At 38.3% G+C, this 23350-nt stretch overlaps 2 protein-coding genes and 1 long non-coding RNA gene across 3 annotated transcripts; 1 reads left to right on the forward strand and 2 right to left on the reverse strand.

Moving 5' to 3' along the window:
- Positions 1-898: 898 nt before the first annotated feature.
- On the reverse strand, positions 899-1534 carry LOC104103356 (SKP1-like protein 11). Its single transcript, XM_009611250.4, has one exon. The coding sequence runs from the start codon at positions 1525-1527 to the stop codon at positions 1030-1032; it is 498 nt and encodes a 165-aa protein (XP_009609545.4). The 5' UTR covers positions 1528-1534; the 3' UTR covers positions 899-1029.
- Positions 1535-7113: 5579 nt separating this feature from the next.
- Positions 7114-7500, reverse strand: LOC138907361 (uncharacterized). The gene has a single exon (XM_070197959.1). The coding sequence runs from the start codon at positions 7498-7500 to the stop codon at positions 7114-7116; it is 387 nt and encodes a 128-aa protein (XP_070054060.1).
- Positions 7501-14889: 7389 nt separating this feature from the next.
- Positions 14890-15975, forward strand: LOC104084844 (uncharacterized). Its single transcript, XR_011415113.1, has 2 exons — positions 14890-15358; positions 15559-15975. It is a non-coding gene; the product is annotated as an uncharacterized lncRNA (long non-coding RNA).
- The last annotated feature ends 7375 nt before the right edge of the window (positions 15976-23350 follow it).

The following is a 23350-nucleotide window of genomic DNA, read 5'->3' on the forward strand; positions in this document are numbered from 1 at the left end:
ACTTTATCTCTAAATTTTAGTCAAGATGAAGAAGTTTAATTCTCGAAATTCGAATTGCTTCACCTAACATGGGACAAATGGAGTATTAAGTTTTTCTTCAACTAGATGCAAGGATTAAATGAGCAAGAGTTCCTTCTGTGTTAAGGATTGTAATCTCTTGTAATTTCATCTTAGGTACAAAAATGAAAGCCAACATAAACAACATGTTCTGCACTAAAACTAAAACTAAAACGGTACTGTATCCAATTGGAGTTGCTAAGTCATCTTTTTCTTAGTACACTCATTGTAATCCAACTAAACCTTTTTCTTAGTACATACAATGTAACCCAACTAATTAGAATTCGTGGCACATTACACCCACTAAAAGCGAAGTGTTTTGTACCTGAATTATATGTGAATAATCTTAAGAACTCATTTTGTTTCAAATTAATCGGCATGTCTCATTTTTTATTTAATTGATATTCTTGGGTGTCACTATAAACTATGAAAAGGAAAATGAGAGGAACTGTTTTTTTTTTTTTTTTTGCTTTCATTTACTTGGAGAAGAAAGTCCAGGGGCTTGAATAATTAGTGTTAAGAATTCTCAAGAGATGAATTATTCTCTTCACTCTAATCCTAGCCATTATTTATTTTTTTTACTAAAAATGCTCAGAAAATATATTTTTTCCTCACCCTAAAACTATATTTATACAAATCAATTAATAGAGGTTAGTAAATTAAAGTGGTGTTCAAGTGAATATTCTAATGGACCAACTAGCACCTTTCATGGGTAGGATACTAGTCAATAATGATATTCCTGACACATATTGAATAAAAGATAAGTAGAATAATGCATAAAAAATAATAAAAAGAAATAAAATATACGTTGAATACATAGACGACCCTTAAAATTATAAAAAAAAACTTTTATTTAGGCATTTCTGACTCATGCCATAAATTATTAGCCGCAAGACCTTTGCTCAAAAAAGAACATGTGAAAACAAAACGAGGAGCTCGCGAAACCAAAAACAGTAAAGACTTTAATGTAAACTAGTCAAGGGAGTGCTCAAGATCCCCTTCGAAGGCCCATGGAGTCTCATTTCGAATCTCTGCCTCTTCCTCTGGGGTGAAATCACTAGTGATATTGAATATCTTTCGAACAGCTTCAGGCGTCTTGTTCTTAATCCTATTAGCCACCGCCTCAGCACATAACTCAAGCAAACTATTGATGTCAAGAAAATTTGCGGCTTCTAAGATATTAAGAATGGTTTTTATGCTAATGCTCACAAATTCCTTGTCGAAGTTCTCGATTTCTTCTTCGTTGGAAGAAGTCGAGGACTGCATCTTCATGTATTCAATGACCTTGATCAAGGTTTCTGTGTCAACCTTGTTGAGCGGGATGACGTTGGAGGAGCATCCATCCTCGACCATGTTCTTGATTGTTACAGATTGAATGGCGATGGATTCTTCCAACACAAACTCATCGCCATCTGAGGACTTCAGAGTCAAAAAACTTTTCTCAGTGGTCGATGATGCTGCCTCTGCCATTGTTTAAATTTTGGGTCCACGATTATGTGCCTGTTAAACCATTCAAATATATACGAATCAGATGGGTAGGTTCTAATAAATAATTTTAAATATCAAATCAGATTATTATATATCGAATCTAATTAATATCTCTTGTTTTCGAAGGTTATTTAATTCAACTCTAAAGAATTAAATTTCTTCCTAAGTTTCATTTTGTAGGCAATCTAGCTTCAAATAAGATTTTTTAAAAGATATTTATTAGTTACTTCAAATGTAGCTTTATATCATGTGAATGTGACTTTATAGCAGATTATTTTTTAATATATATTTTAATCTGAATTTATGATTGATTCTAATTAGTGAAATTATAAGATTTTTAACTAAAGAGGACCATTGACTTGCATAATATCTCTTGATATTTTTATTTTAGCTATTCAATAAAAAAATTACTTCCTAAATACCAGTTCTTATATAGTATTTATCTGGATACGGCGTTTAAATATCACTAGAAGACTGGATTTACTTGTTACCCTTTATAAGCAAGCTTGATTTTTTTTATAAAATAAATTGACTAATGTTGTATGTTAATGATCGTTGTGGAGGAAAATATTATAGCAATTATAAACTTAGCTTCATACTGTAAACATTATAGTCTTTTCGCATATAATGGTGTTTGACTAGATATGAAATTTAAGGAAAAAATGATTATTGAGACGTATAAAAGTGTAATGACCCAATCAGTCGTTTTGAGTTTCGGCAATCTGTTCAGTGGTTCGGGTCTTGAATGACTTCATATTGTGTAATATGACTTTTGTGCATGGTCGGATTTGATTTTCGGATGATTCAGAATGAATTTGGATTAGTTATTCTCACTTTAGAAGCTTAATTTGAAAATGTTGATCGAGGTTTAACTTTTGTGAAAATGACCCCGCAGAGGTATTTTAATGGCTTCGATAGGTTCGTATCATGATTTTGGACTTGGGTGTATGCCCTGAATCGAATTTGGAGGTCCGTAGGTTGATTTGTGTTATTTTTCAAAAGTTGGCAATTTAAAGACTTAGATTTTTTATAAGTTTGACCGTAGATTGACTTCATAGCTATCATATTTGGATTTTTATTTCGGGACATAGAATAAGTCTGTTTTGTCATTTTAAACTCGTCCGCAAAGTTTGGCGTCATTCCGAGTTGATTTGATAGGAATTGGACGCGCGATTGTGTTTTTAGAAGTTCTTGAATTTCATGTTGATTTCATGTGTTTTGGAGGTCCAATTCATGGTTTCAGATGCTATTTTGATGATTTAATCGCTCAAACGAGTTCGTATTTGTCACGACCCAAACTCAACATGTCGTGATGGTGCCTATCACAGAAATAGGCAAGCCGACAACCACAAATACTACGCATTTTTACATTTAAAACATGACGAGATAAGCTTAACAATGAAAAATCTCATAAATAACCGATAAGAAATACCACGTCTCAATACAAACTCCCCTAAAATCCGGGTATCATTGATTACACGAGCAACTAAATGACAATACAGTCAAAACTTCTAAAATAACTGTCTGAAGAGATAGAACAGTGTTAAATAAACTGAAAAGAAGGAGAGTCAAGGTATGCGGACGCCAAAGCAGCTACCTCAAAAGTCTCCTAGTAGGGTATGCTCTAAGTCTAGCAACCACCGGGTCAAGATGCACCTGGATCTGCACACGAAGTGCAGAGTGTAGTATGAGTACAATCGACTCAATGTACTCAATAAATAATACGATTAACCTTGAGCTGAAAGCAGCGGGGAGCTCAGAAAAGTACAGTCCAAAGTCAAATAATAACAATATAGATATAACAGGAAAAATGACAGTAATAACTCCGAGAAATCTCATAATCAGTTTGTACATAGTACGAAAATGTAGACATGCTTTCAAGTTCAACAGTTTAAGCTCAATACTGATAAAATATGTCAAGTATAACTAGCATGAGGAATGATACATCTCTATGTCTACATGTCAAATATGCATGTCACCAGTAATGCAACAAGGTGATAAACTCGTATACTCATGCTCTCGGAGTATTCAACCTTTGTCAGCACGCTCAATCACTCGGCACTTGCACTCAACACTCAACCATACCTGCACTCACTGCTGGTATGTCAGACTCCGGAGGGGCGGATCCTGCCCAAGCGCTAATATAAGCGAACATGGCATGTTGCGGCGTGCAGCCCAATCCCATAAATATCACTCACAATCAGGCCCTCGTACTCACTCAGTCATCAATCTCTCCAGTCTCTCGGACACACAAAACTCATACCAATCAGCCAAAACAAGGATACATGATGTAACAATAAGTGATACCAGAGACTGAGATATAATATGCAAATTATGAATGGAACTACGTAAATAACTGCAATTTAAGCAAATAACTCAACAACATGAACGACCTATGTGGGTCCAAACAGTACCAACATATAGTCTAAACATGATTTCTAATATGGATCACAACTCAAATTCTCTAACACATGGAGATTACATGAATAACAGAAAGATTGGGTAACTACATAGTTCCACGAAATCATCTGAGTCATAATTTCTACGGTGCACGCCCACACGCCCATCACCTAGCATGTGTGTCACCCCAACATCAACTACACAAGCACGTAGTTTAGGGATTCATAACCTCAGTATCAAGTTTAGAGGTGTTACCTCAGACCGCACAAATCCCTACTTTAACAAGCGTTTTCCTCGCAAATCGGCCTCCGAACGACTCAAATCTAGCCACAAACAACTTAATACAATCCTATAGGAATCAAATCCATTCGGTAAAGCTAAGTCCTTTTAACAAACGTCAAAAAGTCAACCCAGGGACCACGTCTTGGAATCCAACAAAAATTAAAAAATTCGAACACCCATTCAACAACGAGTCCAACCATACCAAAATCATCCAATTCCGACCACAAAAAAGCCTTTCAAATCCCCAAAATCCGGTCTATGAAGTTTAACAAAATTTCCCCAAATTTTCCAACTCAATACACTAATTAAATGGAAGAAACAATGACAGATTCATATATATCAACAAAATCCAACTTATAATCACTTGCCTCAATCAACTCCTTGAAAATCCCTTAAAGAATCCCCAAAGTCCGAGGTCTCTAGCTCAAAAATATGAAAAATGGGTTCAAACCCTCGATTTCGAAATAAATCACTGCTGCCAAGGTGCCCTTCTTTCCGAACGCGATAAGTGCCTCGTGTTCGCGAAGCACAAAATACTCAGCTTCCAAAATTCCTCTTACGCGAACGCGAGGGCCCCCTCATGAACGCGATGAACACAGAACTAAGTCCTACACGAATGCGGCCCCCCTCTCACGAACGCGAAAGCTTACTAGCCTGGTGCCCTACTTGCCTCATCCTGCTACGCGAACGCGATCACCCTCTCGCGATCTCAATTAACAAGCTCCCTAAACCTTCGCGAACACGTTACCTTCTTCACGAACGCGAAGAAGAAACATCACCTGCCTCCCAGATACCCTTTGCGTATGCGAGACCTCTCTCGCGAACGTGAATAATGAAACCAGACATCACAATTTCTGCAGTTCAACAAGCCCAAATTCAATTCGTACTCAATCTGAATCTCACCCAAACTCCCTGGGACCCCATCCAAACATACCAACACATCCTAAAACATCATACAAACTTAGTCTAAGCCTCAAATCACATCAAACAACATCAAAACATGAATCTCACCCGAATTCAAGCCTAATGAAACTAATAGATTTCCAACTTCTACAATTGATGCCGAAACCTATCAAACCAACGCCGATTGACCTCAAATTTTGCACACAAGTTATAAATAACACAAAGGACCTATTCTAATTTCCGGAACCAAAATCCGAGCCTGGAACCAACCAAGTCAACTCTCGCTCAAACTTTTCAACTTTACAAACCTTCAATTTTTCCAACTTTTGCCAATTCAAGCCAAAAAACCTACGCGCCTCCAAATCAAAATCCGGACACACTCCCAAGTCCAAAATCACCGTACGGAGCTATCGGAACTTTCTTACAGTTCAAGCACTGAGCTACAAACTCCACTATGTATTTCTTCATTTTCCTCCACCAATAGTGCTGCCTCAAGTCCTGATACATCTTCGCGGCACCCGGATGGATGGAATACCGCAAACTGTGGTCCTCCTCAAGAATCAACTCACATAACCCATTCACATTGGGCACACAAATCCGTCCCTGCATCCGCAACACCCCATCATCTCCAATAGAAACCTCCTTGGAATCACCATGCTGAACTGTGTCCTTAAGGACAAGCAAATGGGGATTATCATACTGACGCTCTCTGATGCGATCATATAAATAAAATTGAGAAACCACACAAGCTAGAACCAGACTAGGCTCTGAAATATCTAACCTCACAAACTGATTGGCCAAGGCTATAAATCTGATGCACGTGGTCTCTCACCAACAGGAATATATGGAAGGCTACCCATGCTCACCACATTCGTACTCAAGGCGTCGACCACCACATTAGCCTTCCTGTAATGATATAAAACGGTAATATCATAGTCTTTTAATAGCTCCAACCATCTCTGCTACCTCAAATTTATATCCTTTTGCTTGAACAAGTGTTGGAGACTCCGATGATATGTAAATACCTCACAAGACATGTCGTATAGATAGTGCCTCCAAATCTTCAATGCATGAACGATGGCTGCCAACTCCAAATCATAAATAGGGTAGTTCTTCATATAAGGCTTCAACTGGCGTGAAGCATAAGCAATCACTTTACCCTCCTACATCAAGACACACCCAATACCTATCCGAGAAGCGTCACAATACACTGTATAAGAACCCGATGCAGAAGGAAAAACTAGAATTGGAGTTGTGGTCATGGAAATCTAGAGCTTCTGAATGCTCTCCTCACACTCATCCGACCACTTGAATGGAGCACCCTTCTGGGTCAACCTGGCTAAAGGCACAACAATGGACGAGAAACTTCCACGAAGCGACAATAATATCCATCCAAGCCAAGAAAACTCTGAATCTCAGTAGCTGAAGATGGTCTAGGCCAACCCTCAATCGTCTTCTGATCCACCTTGATCCCCTCACTGGGAACTACGTGCCCCAAGAACACCACCAAACGGAGCCAAAGTCATACTTGGAGAACTTAGCATAAAGCTTCTCCTCCATCAACGTCTGTAGTACAATCCTCAAATGATATGCATGCTCCTCCTGGCTACGTGAGTACACTAGGATATTATCAATAAATACTATGAAAAACGAATCAAGATACAATTGGAATACATTGTTCATCAAATGCATGAATGTTGTTGGGGCATTGGTCAACCCAAAAGACATCTCAAGGAACTCATAATGACCATAGCGGGTCCTGAATGCCGTATTCGTAATATCCGAGTTCCAAATCTTCAACTGGTGATACCCAGACCTCAAATCAATCTTAGACAACACTCTAGCTCACTGAAGCTAGTCAAATAAGTCATCAATGCATGGCAAATGATACTTGTTCTTCATTGTAACTTTGTTCAACTATCTATAGTCAATACACATCCGCATAGAACCATCCTTCGTTTTCACAAACAACATCGGTGCAACCTAAGATGACACACAAGTCCTAATGAACCCCTTATCAAGAAGCTCCTGAAGTTGCTCTTTCAATTCCTTTAACTCTACTAGGGCCATAAGGTACGGAGGAATAGAAATGGGCTGAGTGCCGGGCACCAAGACAATACCAAAATTAATATCCCTGTCGGATGGCATGCCCAACGGGTCTACAGGAAACATATCCAGGAAGTCTCGCACTACCGGGACACAATCAATGGTAGGAGTATCAGCACCAACATCCATCACAAAAGCCAAATATGACAAATACCTCTTTTCAGCCATTCGTTGGGCCTTCAGATATGAAATCACCCTATTGGGAACATAGTCCAAAGAACCTCTCCACTCGATCCTAGGTAACCGCGGCATTGATAACGTCATGGTCTTAGCGCAACAATCCAAGATAGCATGACATGGGGACAACCAATACATGCCCAGAATAATAGAATCCCACATAGTGAAATCAACCATACTAAGCAATAAGAGATCAACTCTCATCTCCAATCCCCCAATAGTCACCACACACGACCGATACACATGGTCCACAACAATAGAATCGCCCACCAGTGTAGATATATGAATAGGCACAACTAACGACTCATGGGGCATATCCAAATAACGAGCAAAATATGATGATACATACGAATAAGTGGAACCCGGGCCAAATAATATGGAAGCATCCATGTGGCATACTGAGACAATACATGTGATCACTTTGTATGAAGAAACGGCCTATGGCCTGGTAGGGAAAGCATAGCATCAAGCCTGACCGCCATATGATCGGCCTCCCCCTCTAGGGTAACCTCTAGCTGTTTGAGCCCCACCCTGAGTTGGTTGAGCGGGTGGTGAAGTAACTGGTGTGGAAGCCATAAACTAACCCCTCTGCTGAACTGGGCCTCCAAAATGATGGGGACACTGCCTCAACACATGTCCAAACTCCCCGCACTCGAAGCAACTCCAATCGCCAAAGGTGGTGAAGGCTAAATCGGACCACGAGAAACAAAATAACTACTAAACGAACCTGGCTCTAATGAACCTTGAACTGATGGAGCATGAGATGAACTCTGGACTGGGATGGCACTAAGAGACAACTGACCCAGACGATCACTGTATCAACTATGGCTAGCTGATGCACCACGATGAATCGGACAAGCCATTTGCACGGGCCTATATGGACTACCCCTGCCACGGTAGGACTGCCCTCCAGAGGAAACACCGCTAAAACCACCCGAACCACGAGGCCTCTTGTCCTTTCTCTCCTTACGCTCCTGACTACGGACCTGCTTTAGTCTCCTAGCAATATCAACCACCTCGTTGAACCTAGCACCCGATGAATTCTCCTAAGTCATGATAAAGCATAGTCCATAGTTGAGGCCATCAATGAACCTCCTAATCCTTTCTCTCTCTATGGGAACTAACCGGAGCGCATGACGAGCCAACTATAAGAATCTTATCTCATACTGTGTCATGGACATACCCTCCTGGCGTAGCTGCTCAAATTGCCTACGCAACTCCTCCCGGCGGGTCTGTGGAACAAACTTCTCCAAAAAGAGAACGGAGAACTCATGCCACATAAGTGGTGCAGCACCAGCTGGCCTGCTCAACTCATAGTCCTCCCACCATCTGAAGGCTTCTCCTAATAGCCGAAAAGTAGTCCTGAGCATCCTCTGACTCAGCCCCACTGAAAGATGGAGGCTTGAGCCTCCCAAACCTTTCTAGTATGTTCTGCTCTTCGTCAATCATAGGTGGACCCACCTGGGCCCGAGCAACTACAACCGGCTGGGCTATTAGTAGCCCTAGTGTCCCTGAACTACCTGCTCTGGAGTTCGGGCGGCGGGAGTCTGAGCACCTCCTCCGTCCTGAGAAGTGGCTGGTGTGGACGGAATCGAAACCACCTGAGCAAGTCTAGGGAAAACAGCTGGTGCTTGAGCTGGTCTCACGGGCTCAACCACATCTGGTATCTGCTCCTTAGCTGGAGCAACTAGTGGCTCCACGGGCACTGCTCTAGCTGCTGTACAAGCTGCACCTCGGCTTCTAACGTGGCCTCGGCCTCTAGTGGCCCTAGCTGGTGGTACTGGTGGCCGTTTGCCTGATATGGTAACATGTGTCATCACCATCTGTGAGAGAATAGAATAACAGAAGTTTCATTTTCGGAATCAACAAATCCGCATGACAAGAATACAAGAAGGTGATGTTTTCCTAATGGTTTGGTAGCCTCTCAAAGATAAGTGCAGACGTCTCTGTACCGATCCGCAAGACTTTACTAAACCACCACATGACTTATGAAACAAGGATACATGATGTAATAATAAGTGATAATAGAGACTGAGATATGATATGCAAGTAATGAATGCAACTGAGTACATAACTGTCATTTAAGAAAATAACTCAACAACAGGAACGACCTCTGTGGGTCCCAACAGTACCAACATATAGTCTAAACATGATTTCTAACATGGATCACAACTCGATTTCTCTAACATATGGAGATTACATGAATAACAACAAGATTGGGTAATTACAAAATTCCACAAAATCATCCGAGTCACAATTTCTACGGTGCACGCCCACACACCCATCACCTAGCATATGTGTCACCCCAACATCAACTACACAAGCACGTAATTTAGGGATTCATACCCTCAGTATCAAGCCTTTGCCTCACAAAACAGCCTCCGAACGACTCGAATCTAACCACAAACAACTTAATACAATCAATACAAGCTATAGGAATCAATTCCATTCGATAATGCTAAGTTCTTTAACAAAAGTCAAAAAGTCAACCCAAAGAGTCAACCCCAGGCCCACATCTCCGAATCCAACAAAATTTACAAAATCCGAACACCCATTCAAGAACGAGTCCAACTATACCAATATCATCCATTTCTGACCAAAAATCGCCTTTCAAATCCCCAATATTTGGTTTATGAAGTTTCACAAATTTTTCCCAAAATTTCCAACTCAAAACACTAATTAAATGGAATAAAACAATGATAAATTCATGTATATCAACCAAATCCGAGTTAGAATCACTTAACCCAATCAACTCCTTGAAAATCCCTTTAAGAATCGCCCAAATCCGAGTTCTCTAGATCAAACATTCAAAAAATGGGTTCAAACCCTCTATTTTGAAATAAATAACTCCTTCCTAGGTGCCCTTCTTCGCGAATGTGGCAAGTGCCTCGCGTTCGTGAAGCACAAAATACTCAGCTGCCAAAATTACTCTTACGCAAATGCAAGGGCTCCCTCACGAACGTGATGAACACAAAACCAAGGCCTGCGCGAACATGACTCCCTCATACAAACGCGAAGGCTTACCAGCCTGGTGCCCCACATGCCTCATCCTTCTATGCGAACGCAATCACCCCATCGCAATCACGATGAACAAGCTCCCTAAATCTTTGTGAATGCATGGCCATCTTCAAGAAAGCGAAGAACAAACTTCACCTACCACCTAGATACCCTTCGCGAACGCGAATAAGGAAACCAGACATCAGAATTGTTGCAGTTCAACAAGGCCAAATTCAATCTGAATCTCAGCTGAGGCACCGGGGACCCCATCTAAACATACCAACATATACTAAAACATCATACGAACATAGTCGTGGCCTCAAATCACATCAAACAATATCAAAACATGAATCTCACCCCAATTCAAGCATAATGAAACTAATGGATTTCAAACTTCTACAATCGATGCCGAAACCTATCAAACCAACTCCGATTGACCTCAAATTTTTCACACAAATCTTACATGACACAACAGACCTATTCTTAGTTTTAGAACCAAAATCTGAGCCCAGTAACAACCAAGTTCACTCTCGATCAAACTTTCCACCTTTCCAAACCTTCAACTTTTCCAACATTCGCCAATTCAAGCCAAAACGACCTACGGGCCTCCAAATCAAAATCCGGACACACTCCTAAGTCCAAAATTACCATACAGAGCTATCGGAACCATCAAAACTCTATTCTGGATCTATTTACAAATAAGTCAATATTCGGTCAACTCTTTTAACTTAGACTTTCAACCTTGGGACTAAGTGTCCTAATTAATTTCGAAACATCCCCGGAACCAAACCAACCACCCCGATAAGTCACATAACAACAACGAATATAGAATAAGTAATAAATGGGAAAACGGGGCTACAATACTTAAAATGACCGGCCGAATTATTACAGTATAGTGCTTTTAGACTTGTGTTGAGTGTTGTATGAATCTCCAAGAGCTCGGGTGAGTTTCGAACACGTTGCAGAGTGTTTGATAGAGTTAAGTTCTTCTGGGTTTATTCATTGGTGCCTCAGGTCTCGCATTTGCGAGATATGAGTCGCAATTGCGATGTTTGGCTTGAGTTTGATGTGTTCGCATTTGCGAAGGGGTCTAGGCTTAACAATGATCGCTTTTGCGAAGGTTCACTATTCGCAATTGCAAACTTCTCATTGCATTTGCGATGACAGCAGGGGTGGGAAGAGTTCTGCTTTTGCAAAAAAATTTTCGCATTTGCATGGTTCACATTTCTGAACCCCAGGTTGCATTTGCGACACCTGCGACTAGACAAAAAGGCGAGGGACGGGATTTTTAGTCTCATTTTCATATTTTGGAACCCTAGACTCGATAGGAGGTAATTTTAAAGAGGGAGTTTCATCTACAAACTTTGGGTAAGTGATTCTAATCTATTTCTAATCATATTCCATCAATATGTCTTAGATTGTAACATCAAAAGCATGTGAATCAAAGTGAAAATTTATGAAACTTTGTCAAGTTTTGATAAATAAGAATTTGAGTTTTGAGAGTCGATTTGGACTGAGATTTTGAAACTAATCACATATATGAAATAGTGGGGTCATGGGTAGTCGCAATCTTCCATTGGACTTGAGTTTTGACCAGACGAGCCCGGGGTTGACTTTTGTTAACTTTTGAGCAATTGTGTAAAGGTCATAACTTTAATTATTGGAATTGATTTCACTTGTATTATTTGATATTATTGAGTTGATTTTGGTTAGATTTGAGCTGAGCGAAGGTGAATTGTAAAGGAAAAGCTATTTTAGAGTGTTAATTGAGGGCTTTTGAGGTAAGTATCTTGCCTAACATTGTGTGGGAGAATTTTCCCATAGGGATTTGTTTATTTGTACTATTTGAACTACGTGAAAGACGTGTACACGAGATGACAAGTGTGTGCATGACTTATATATGGAAATTTGACCGGTCTAGGCTCATAAGTTCTTATGTACATTAAAATGAAGTTGTCTTATCATGTTAAATCCTCCACTACTAAGTTTACCCTTACATGTCTTATTTGTAGTTGATTGGTTCATGTTCCACCCTTTATTGCCAAATATACTCTTATATGCCTTAATTGATGTTATTGTTATCTCTTCCATTGTTGACTTATTCTTATTTGAAGTCATAGCTACATGTTATCTCTCCTATTGTTGAGTTGTTCTTAATTTGAAACATTGTTACATATTATCTCTCTTATAGTTGAGTTGTACTTATTTGGAATCATTATTATATGTTATCTCTCTTATCGTTGAGTTACACTTATTTGGAATCATTGTTACATGTTATCTCTTATCGTTGGGTCATTCTTATTGAGAATCATTGTTACATGTTATCTCGCCTTTTGTTGAGTTACTCTTATTTGATATCGTTGTTGCACACTATCTCTCTCATTTTTGAGTTATTCTTGTTGGAACCATTGCTACTTGTCATGTCTTTCATTGTGAGCCTATTCTAAGTTTATTTGTGTTTTGTAATTCTTGTGTTGATTTACTTGCCGTACATTCGTGTTATTGTTGTTGTTGTTGCTGTTGTACTCAGTGTTGTTAAGCCGAGTGCTATGTATGGTTGTGGTATTAGAATTGTTATGAGGAAATATTGTGGCATATAGGCACATGTGGTGTGAGTTGTTATATTGTATTGTTATGTTTTTGGCACACCTGATACTGTTGAGAGGACTATCGGGGTATTTGCACGTGAGTTGTCCGTACTATTTTTATTATTGATATTTACACATATGACGTGACAAGGAGGGATATGTGTATATATTTATATCTGTGTGTGTGTGAGTGAGTGTGTGTGGGTCTGCGCATGTGGAAAGACAAGGTAGGAATATAATTATGCGCGTGTGGCAAGACAAGACGGTCATTTACTTTATGGTTGCGCACGTGGCGAGATAAGGGGCTGTGTCGGGGATGATTTGTGATGACTTGTGATGGTCTGGGGGCATTGTTATTGATGATATTTGTATAGTGGTGTACCTACCTTGTATGAGTCATGCATTATACGTTTAGTTGTGTCGTTCCTATGTGCCATACGTTGTCCCTGCTCTTACTTGTTGACTCAAGTTGTGACAGAACACTTGCACAAGCATACACGTAATTATTCACTCATATCGTTTTAAGAAGATAAACCCTGATGTTTATTGATCATTTACATATATTCTCGTATACTTGCCTATGTGTGAAAGTTGTACTAATGGCGCGTGAGCTGTCCATGCGGATATGAGATATTTTCGTTGTTGGCACGTGAGTTGTCCGTGCGGTTATGAGGTATTGTTGTTGCTAGCACATGAGTTCCCTGTGTGGATATGAGATATTGTCACTCTCTTAGCACGTGAGTTGTCCATGCAAATATGAGGTACTAATGGTATTGACATGTGAGTTGTCCGTGTAGCACGTGAGTTGTCCGTGCGGTTGTGAATTTTAATCTGGGCACAAGATGCCAAGTAATTAGGGTTCATGACTTAGGACCCGCGAATTGTGATTATAAGGTGTAGCAACTCGGGAAAATTCTTGTATAAATCTTGTGTGAAAACGTTTGTTTTTTGGGTTGTTACCTGTTTCTCCTTACTTGGTTTGACCGGACTTTAACTGTATTCATCTTACTCTACGACATTATTATCCGTTTGTTCCTTGTTGTTAATTGTTATTTCTAGTTCTTAACGTGAGTATCGTAACATTATTCTTACCATGTTTATCTTTATATTGTTCTCTGTTAGTTTTATATTCATAATTGTATAGGTTATTAAGTCTAGTAGGTGTCTTGACTGTCCCTCGTCACTACTCCACCGAGGTTAGTCTTGATACTTATTGGGTACCACTGCGGGTTACTCATGCTACGCTTGCTGCACATTTTTATGCAGATCCGGGTGTTTCGGAGTTTGTTAATTATTAGCTAGCTGATCGGGCATTGCTGTGGAGACTCAAGGTATACTTGCCATCGTGTTCGCCGGCCTATGAGTCACCTTCTGAAGTTTATTTTATTCTGTTTATTTCTTTTACAAAATAGTTGTACTTAGAAATTTCCTAGTGAACTCAGTAGAGCTTATGACTTGTACTATCGATTTTGGAAAGTGTGTTGTTGGGATTCTATTTCAGTAGATTATATCTATTTATCAAACTTTCTTTAGTATTTTGCTATTTATTTTCTTAAGTTATTATTAAAGTTAGGCTTACCTAGTCGTCAAGTCTATGTGCCATCACGACATCCTACAAAGAGAAATTGGGGTTGTAACTAAAAGATATAGTTACTATTTATGATCTTGAGCATGTCATAATATTTTTATCATTAGAAGAGTATGTCATGAAGGATATAATGAGAAGTTTAAAATTAAAAAAAATTAAATGTGAAAATGAGTCATTATTTACTAAACGACTAATATAAAAAGAGTATCTTATAAAATGAAACAAAAAAATATGTATTAAATTTTTAAAACTATAATGGTCAAATGAAATTGAATCTTAGATGTTGTAACAACAAGCACAACCAAAGCTTTGGCCTTTAAGAAAATGCACGAATTTTCTGCGACGGATGGCTTTGTAGAGATAACTAAATCCTTGGCAGACATGATAAAGTTCATCGCAAATGAACCATCCATGGGTATTTTCTACATTCAACATCATACTTAGAGTGAAGCTCCCAATCTTATCAATCTCAAGAACAATATTGAGAAAAAATCTCGTGAAGTGACTTTGCACGCGGAAGATTCAGAGGATTATATCACCATGATCAGGTCGATGAAAGATTATGGTGCCCCAATTGCTAATAAGAGGATTAAAGATCTGAGATATACTGTAGCTGTTGTGTCGAAGAATAAGTAATTGAGAAAAGGGTTAATAAGGCAGTCCAGGTCAACTTTTCAGTTTGGGCGAACTAGTTCTTGGAGTCCTACCACTTGGGTCGAAATACAGTTCCAGAATTGGACGGTGAGAGCGGTTATATCTCAAATGTTTTCAGGTGAGGCGGATCTAGAGTTTAAGGTTCTTATAAGCAAGTCCATTACACTTTTGAACTTATGGGTTGAAAATTTAATATTTGTTAAAATTTTAATAATTTTCCTTATATATATATATATATATATATATATACACACTATGTGTCAGAAGTATTGATTTAGTTTAACCCAGTGAAATGAGCTCCATTGACTTCTGTTTCAGGTCAACTAAAGAAAAAGCTAATAGCTTCAAGTGGTCTCAATTAGAGTCCAAAGAATCTGATGTAACCTATACTGATGATGCACTATCAGCTACAACGACCAGATCTTTGTTCTCAATTTCAGAGGCAAATGATGAAGAGTTGCCATTATCAAGTCCAACTAATAATGGGCAACTAATAATCAGAAAAGTATGAAGAAGTTATGGCCGATAAAGAAGCACAATTGGAGAAGTGGTTGGGAGGGATTGACAATCGTAATGCTGGTCCCGGAGAAAATATGCTTGGTTAAATCTCAACCTGAAATATACTTCTCTCACTAGGGAGATCTTTGCTTGTATCATATAATCATTATCTTTGTACTAAAAAAATAAATGTTATAGAGATATTTTAATAGTAAGGGAAACAGAAATGAAAGACTCAAGTTTGATGGTCTTGATATTTGATCCTGCTTATGAGCTTATCAACAAGTAAATTTAAATGTGCATAAATGTGACTCCCTCTCACTAAATTTATGTAATGCAGTTTGAATTTCGAGAGTTAAACAAGTTTTTGTTTGACCATAATTTTCACATATACTTATTAAATATTTTGAATTGTTAAGTTTCCTGGCTTATAGTACTTTTTATGTCGTTTTCATATATGTAAACTTTATTTCAAAATATTTGGAGATTCTATGACTGAATTCACGGTTAAAATTAAGAAGTTTGATTCCTGAAATTCGAATTACATCACATAAATTAGAACGAACAGATTATTAAGTTTTTTTTCAACTAAATGGGAGGAATGAATGAGCAAGAGTTCCTTCTGTATTGAGGATTGTTTTCTCTTGAAATTTCATCTTAGGTACAAATGAGAAATTCAACCTAGATTGCATGTTCTCTACTAAAACCAAAATGGCACCGCATCCAATTGGAGTTGCTAAACTATCCTTTTCTTAGCACTCGCATTGTTGTTCAACTAATTAGAATTCATGGCGTATAATACCCACTAAAAAAAAATTCCTATCAGAATTATAAGTGAATAATCTTAGAAACCAGTTTGTTTCAAGTTAATCTTCATATATTATTTTTTATTTAATTGATATTCTTGAGTGTCACTGCAAACTATGGAAACGAAAATGAGAGAAAGTTTTCCTTTTATGGCTTTCATTTGCTTGGATAAGAAAGTACAAGGGCGTGAATTATCGGTGTTAGGGATTCTCACGAGATTGATTGTTTTCTTCATTCAAATCCACTATAAATATTCAGAAAATATATCTTTTCTACACCCTAATGGGAATTTATCAATATTAATTAATGGAATTTATCAATATTAATTAATCGATTTTACAAAAAATATAGTAGAGTTTAAGTGAATAATTACCTAATGGAAGAACTAGCACCTTTGATGGGTAGATTACTAGTCAACAATGATATTCCTAACACATATAGAATAAAAGAAAAGTAGAATAATCACTACAAAAAATATTTGGAATTAGTTACAAACGTCGTCGCTAATCTATTGCTAAATCGCCCGTAACTAGCAGAATTTCTTGATAATCTGTCGCTAAATGAGATTAGCAACAGATTTTTCTGTTTAGCTAAAGAATTTGTCCGTCGCTAAAATTAAATTTTTTAGTAGTGAATGCATGAAAAATATTTAAAAGAAACAACATATATAATAAATATATGTTGAATACATAGACGACCCTTAAATTTATCAAAAAAATTTATTTAGACACTCTGACACATGCCATAGCTTATTAGCCGCAAGATCTCTGCTCAAAAGAGAAGAGGCACAAACAAAACTAGAAGCTTACGAAACGAAAAGCAGTAAAGACACAAATGTAAACTAGTCAAGGGAGTGATCAAGATCCCCTTCAAAGGCCCATGGAGTGTCATTCCGAATCTCTGCCTCTTCTTCTGGGGTGAAGTCACTAGTGACATTGAAAATCTTCTGAACAACTTCAGGCGTCTTGTTCTTAATCCTATTAGCCACCGCCTCAGCGCACAACTCAATCAAACTATTGATGTGAAGGAAATTTACAACTCAATCAAATTCGTTGTCGAAGTTCTCAATTTCTTCTTCATTTGAAGAAGTGGAGGAGTGCATCTTCAGGTAATCGATGATCTTGATCAAGGTTTATGTGTCAACGTTGCTCAGTGGGATGACACTAGAGGAGCATCCATCTTCAACCATGTTCTTGATTGTTACAGACTGAATGGCAATGGATTCTTCCAACTCAAATTCATCACCATCTGACGACTTCAGAGTCAAATACTGTCACGACCCAAAATCTGACTAGTCGCGATGGCACCTAATCCACCCTCTAGGTAAGCCACTTAACCACTAACCAATTCCAATAACAATTAATAAAGTAATTTAAGTAAAGAATTATCTTAATCTTATACATTCCCCAAGAACTGGTAGTACAAATCATGAGCTTCTAAGAATAGAATTTACAAAGCTGATATGAAGTAAAATATATCTTCTATTTGAAAAGTACATAAACAGAGTCTATATAAATCTAAGGCTACCATGAACAAGAGGCAGCTACAATAGGAACGCAGGTACATCTTCAAATCTGGCAACCATCGAGCACAACAACAACAACAACAACCAACATATGCATGCAATGTGTAGAGGTGTAGTATCAGTACAACCGACCCCGTGTACTGAGTAAGTAACAAACCTAACCTTAGGTTGAAAGTAGTGACGAGCTGGAACACAGGTCGAGTCCAACACCAATAAACAATAGCAGTTCATAACAACGCATGGCATATAAATAAGAAAGCAATTCAGAAATAAAAATGCTCAGCTTTATTACACTTTCCGAAAAATAGTTTTGCTTTTCAAGAATAACAGTGAAAACCCAAATCCTTTACCGAAATCGTCGAAAAGTAAGAGATAGTTTGAAAACTGTAAATTTTTCCAAAAATCATTTCCAAAATAAGCAAGATGTTTCATTTCCTTTCCAGATAGCAAGTATGAAATACCTCTCTATGCTCACATATCAATGTGTGTAAAAGTCATAAATGACGTGATACTGTACAACATGAGGAAAAATGCATCTCTATGCTTGTATGTCATGTGTGCATGCCAATGCCATGTATCTCAGAGATGAACCATGCACTCACACTCTCAGAATACTCAATCTCACTGTATCACACTTTTCACTCATCATGCTCAACCACTCGGTGCTGTATATGGCCCATACGGCCCAGGGAATATCCATACTGGAATATATACATCACTGACCATCAGTCACTCAGTACCGAGGAAGGCCAATCTGGCCCCAAGGAGAAGATCCATCTCCAAGTATATAATGCTTCGGACAAATCCATGTCCATGGAAATCCATCCCTCAATAATATCATCCGCGCTCACTGGGGGTGTGTTATAGACTCCGGAGGGGCTCCTACAGCCCAAGCGCTATCATAAGCCAGTTCCAGGCATAAATCAATATAGCATGCTGCGGTGTGCAGCCCGATCCCATAACTGTCACTCATAATCAGGCTCTCGGCCTCACTCAGTCATCAATCTCTAAAATCTCACTCACGGGCTCACAATGTCATGAAACTAGCCCGATAACAATGATATGATATATCAATAAATAACAACTGAGACTAAGATATGATATGAATGCATGAATATGACTGAGTATGAAATATCAATGGAATGAGTGAGATGACAGCAAGAAACGACCACTATGGGTCCCAACAGTATCGGCATAAAGCCTAAACATGATATCTAGCATGATTTATAGCTCAATTACTTTATCACATGGTGAAAACACGGATATCAACAAAATAAGGCCGCTATTCAATGCTATGGAAACAATAGAGTCCCAATTCACATGGTGCACGCCCACACGCCCGTCACCTAGCATATGCGTCACCTCAACACAAATCACATAACACGTATTTCGGGGTTTCATACTCTCAACTCCACGATTAGAAGAGTTACTTACCTCGAACAAGCCAATTCCAATACCGAGCAAGCCAAGCGATGCTCCAAAATACCATCCCGCGCATTCCGACCTCCGAACGGCTCGAAACTAACCAAAAATAACTCAAATACATCAAACAATTCCAAAGGAACCAATCCCAATCGAAAAAGGTCAAATCTTTAATCAAAAGTCCAAAATCGGACAAAAGGCATACCGGGGCCCATGCCTCAAAACTCGATAAAACTCACAAAATTCGACAACCCATTCAATTAAGAGTCCAACCATACTAGTTTCACTCAAATCCGACTCCAAATCGGTGTTCAAAAATTAAAAATTCATATTATGAAACTTTAGGCCAAAACCCCCAATTTCTCTTTAAAATTCATTAACCAATGCCCACAAATGAAGATAGATTCATGAAATGTAATCAAAACTGAGTATAGAACACTTACCCCAATCCTTGTGATAAAATTTGCTTCAAACATTGCCTCAATCCGAGTCCCACATCTTAAAATATGAAGAAAGAACTAAAACCTCGATTTTTATAACTCTGCCAAGCTATTCCGCATTTGCTGTTTAAATGTCGCATCTGCGAAGCCCATGGAGACTGGCCCTTCCGCACCTATAGACAATTCTCGCTTCTGCGTACGCGCAGGTGCGCCAACAACCGTCGCTTCTGCGCCACTCGCCGCTTCTGCGGCCCCACTGTTGCTTCTGCGACCACCACACTTGCGCAAACCAGCCGCAGGTGCGGTCACACCAGAACCAGCAACAATGAACCTTAGCCAAAATTTTCAAAATGCTCCGAAATCAATCCGAAACACGTCCGAGCCCCTCGGGACCACGTCCAAATATATCAACAAGTCCCATAATATAACAAGGACCTACTCGAGGCCTAAAAACACACATAACAACATCAAAACGATGAATCACACCTCAATTCGAAATCATTGGACTCTGAAACTTCAACTTCCACAACTGATGCCGAAATCTATCAAATCACGTTCGATTGACCTCAAATTTTGCACACAAGTCACATTTGATATTACGGACCTGCTCTAACTTCCGGAATCGGAATCCAACCCCGATATCAAAAAGTCCACTCCCTGTCAAACTTTTTAACATTCCAACTTTCGCCATTTCAAGCCAAGTTCTACTACGGACCTCCGAATCACAATTCGGATATGCTCCTAAGTCCAAACTCACCCAACGGAGCTAACGGAACCATCAAAATTCCAATCCTCGGTCAAATGCTAAAAAGTCAAACTTGGTCAACTCTTTCGAATTTAAAGATTCAACAATGAAATCCATTCTTTCAATTCGATTCCGAATAAACTGATAATCAAAATCGACGATTCACATAAGTCATAATGTATTATACAGAGTTACTCATGACCGTAAACTACCGAGCAAAGTGCAAATGCTCAAAATGACCGGTTAGGTCGTTACGAATACTTTTTCTCTGTGGTCGATAATTACATATCGAATCTAATTATTATCTTCTGGTTTTGAAGGTTATTTAATTCAACTTTATAGAATTAAATTATTTCCTAAGTTTCATTTTGTGGACTATCTAGCTTTAAATAAATATTTTTTACAAAAAATACTTATCAGTAGCTTCAAATCTAGCTTTATATCATATGAATATGACTTTATAGTAGATTATTTTTTTTTTTATATTTTAATCCAAACTTTGTGATGGGTTCTAATGAGTAAAATTATATGATATTTGACTAAAGAGGACCGTTGACTTGGATATTATCTCTTGATATTTCAATTTTAGCTATTCAATAAAGAAATTACTTCCTAAATACTAGTTCTTATGATAGTGCTACCGCATTTAAATATTGTTAGAAAACTAAATTTTCTTGTTACCCTTTTTATTTATAAGCATTTTATAAAAAGGAAAATTGACTTGTGTTGTATATTAATTATCGTTGTGGAAGAAAATATTATAAGCAATTATGAAGTTTGTTCCATACTGTAAACATTATAGTCTTTTTGCTTGAAGGTGTTTGATTGGACACGAAGTTTAAGAAAGAAATAAAATTATTGGGATGTATGAAGGTATCTGCCAAACACGCAAGCACAAAATGGCCAAGTGTGGAAGGGAAAGTCTTGCCTCCTTCAATTGATTAACAAGAATTTATATACAAGTCAAGTAATAAACCTTAGTCCTAACAAATATAGAAAACTAGTCCTAACAAATATGGAAAAGAAAAACTCTCCTTGTCCTAAACATACAATATATTTACTATCCATATATAACCATACAGACACGAACATACACGCTTAATACCCCCACCCCCGTTGGCACATTCGGATTAAAAATGCCCAACTTGCACAAGAGAGTAACATACTGAGATTATCCTAATGCCTTCGTAAAGATATCTATCAATTGCTCATATGAAGGTACAAAGCTAGTACGAATATTCCCATTGTCAATCTGGTCACGATAAAATGAAAATCCACTTACATGTCTTTGATTCTTTCATAAAAGTCTGGATTCTTTGTTATGTGCAATGCTTCTTAACTGGCACAATAAAGATGAACAGAGGAAGTGTAAGTCACTCCCAAACTAGTGTAACGACCCGACCGGTCATTTTGAGAATTAGCATTTCGTTCGGTGATTTAAGGTCTCAAGCAGTTTCGTATTATGTGTTATGACATGCGTGCATAGTCGAGTTTGGATTTCGGATGATTCGGGATTGATTTGGAAGAAGGATTCTTGTTCTAGAAGTTTAAGTAGTAAGAGTTGATTGGAGTTTGACTTTTTTGTAGACGACTTAGAAATGGCATTTTGATGGTTTCAGTAGCTCCGTATGGTGATTTTGGTCTTATGAGCGTGTCCGAATGTTGATTTGGATGTCCGTAGGTCGTTTCGGCATGGATTGGCGAAAGATGGAAAAATGAAAGATTTTGAAAAGTTTGACCGGGAGTTGACTTTATTGATGTACGGGTCGGATCCACGTTTCGAAAGTTGAAATAGGTCTGTACTATCATTTATGACTCGTGTGCAAAATTTGAAGTCAATCGGAGTTCGTTTGGTATGAATCAGCATTAGTTTTGGAATTCTGAAGTTCATAAGTTTCATAGGCTTCAATCGATGCGTGATTAATAATTCTAGTGTTGTTAGAGGTAATTTGAGGCTTCGAGCAAATTCGTATCATGTTTTGGGACTTGTTAGTATACTTGGTTGCGGTCCCATGGGGCTCGGGGTGAGTTTCAGATGGGTTTGGATTGTGTCGCCCTCTTATTTGATGTTTTTGCGTCGTTTCTTTTGGCATAAAGGGTAACACATTGTGCAAACGACATTTGATTTGTTATTCAATTGAGCTATCCTATTTGTATCGTAATTACATAATTGTAGCAACAAGAATCATCGCATACCGAGGTCGTATAAGAGAGTTATGCCCATTTTCGTGTTGGGAAAGACTGCTGCTTTTCTAGTGTTTTAGGGAGGCAAATCGCAGGTGTCAAATGCAATTTATAAGTCTCAGGTGTCAAATGCGATTTATGAGTCTTAGATGTCAAAAGCAATTTATAAATCTCAGGTGTCAAATGCAACTTGCCTGGAGAGGTTTCAAAAAACGGGGGTTTCACTATTTTTATCATATTTTGAGTTGTAGACTTCGTATTTGGGCGATGTTTGAGGGGTTCTTCACGTGGTTGTTTGGGGTTAGTGATCTACACCCGGATTTGATTTTATTTCATGATTTTATCTTTATTTTTATCATTAAATTAGTGAATTGAATGGAAGAAAATGAGAATTTTGTAAAATCTTTCAAAAATGTAAAATGAGGATTTGAAGGGCGATTCGATATCGCAATTTGATAATTTTGGTATGATTGGACTCGTATCGGAATG

The sequence above is a fragment of the Nicotiana tomentosiformis genome, chromosome 3, assembly GCF_000390325.3.
Source record: "Nicotiana tomentosiformis chromosome 3, ASM39032v3, whole genome shotgun sequence".
Taxonomy (NCBI): domain Eukaryota; kingdom Viridiplantae; phylum Streptophyta; class Magnoliopsida; order Solanales; family Solanaceae; genus Nicotiana; species Nicotiana tomentosiformis.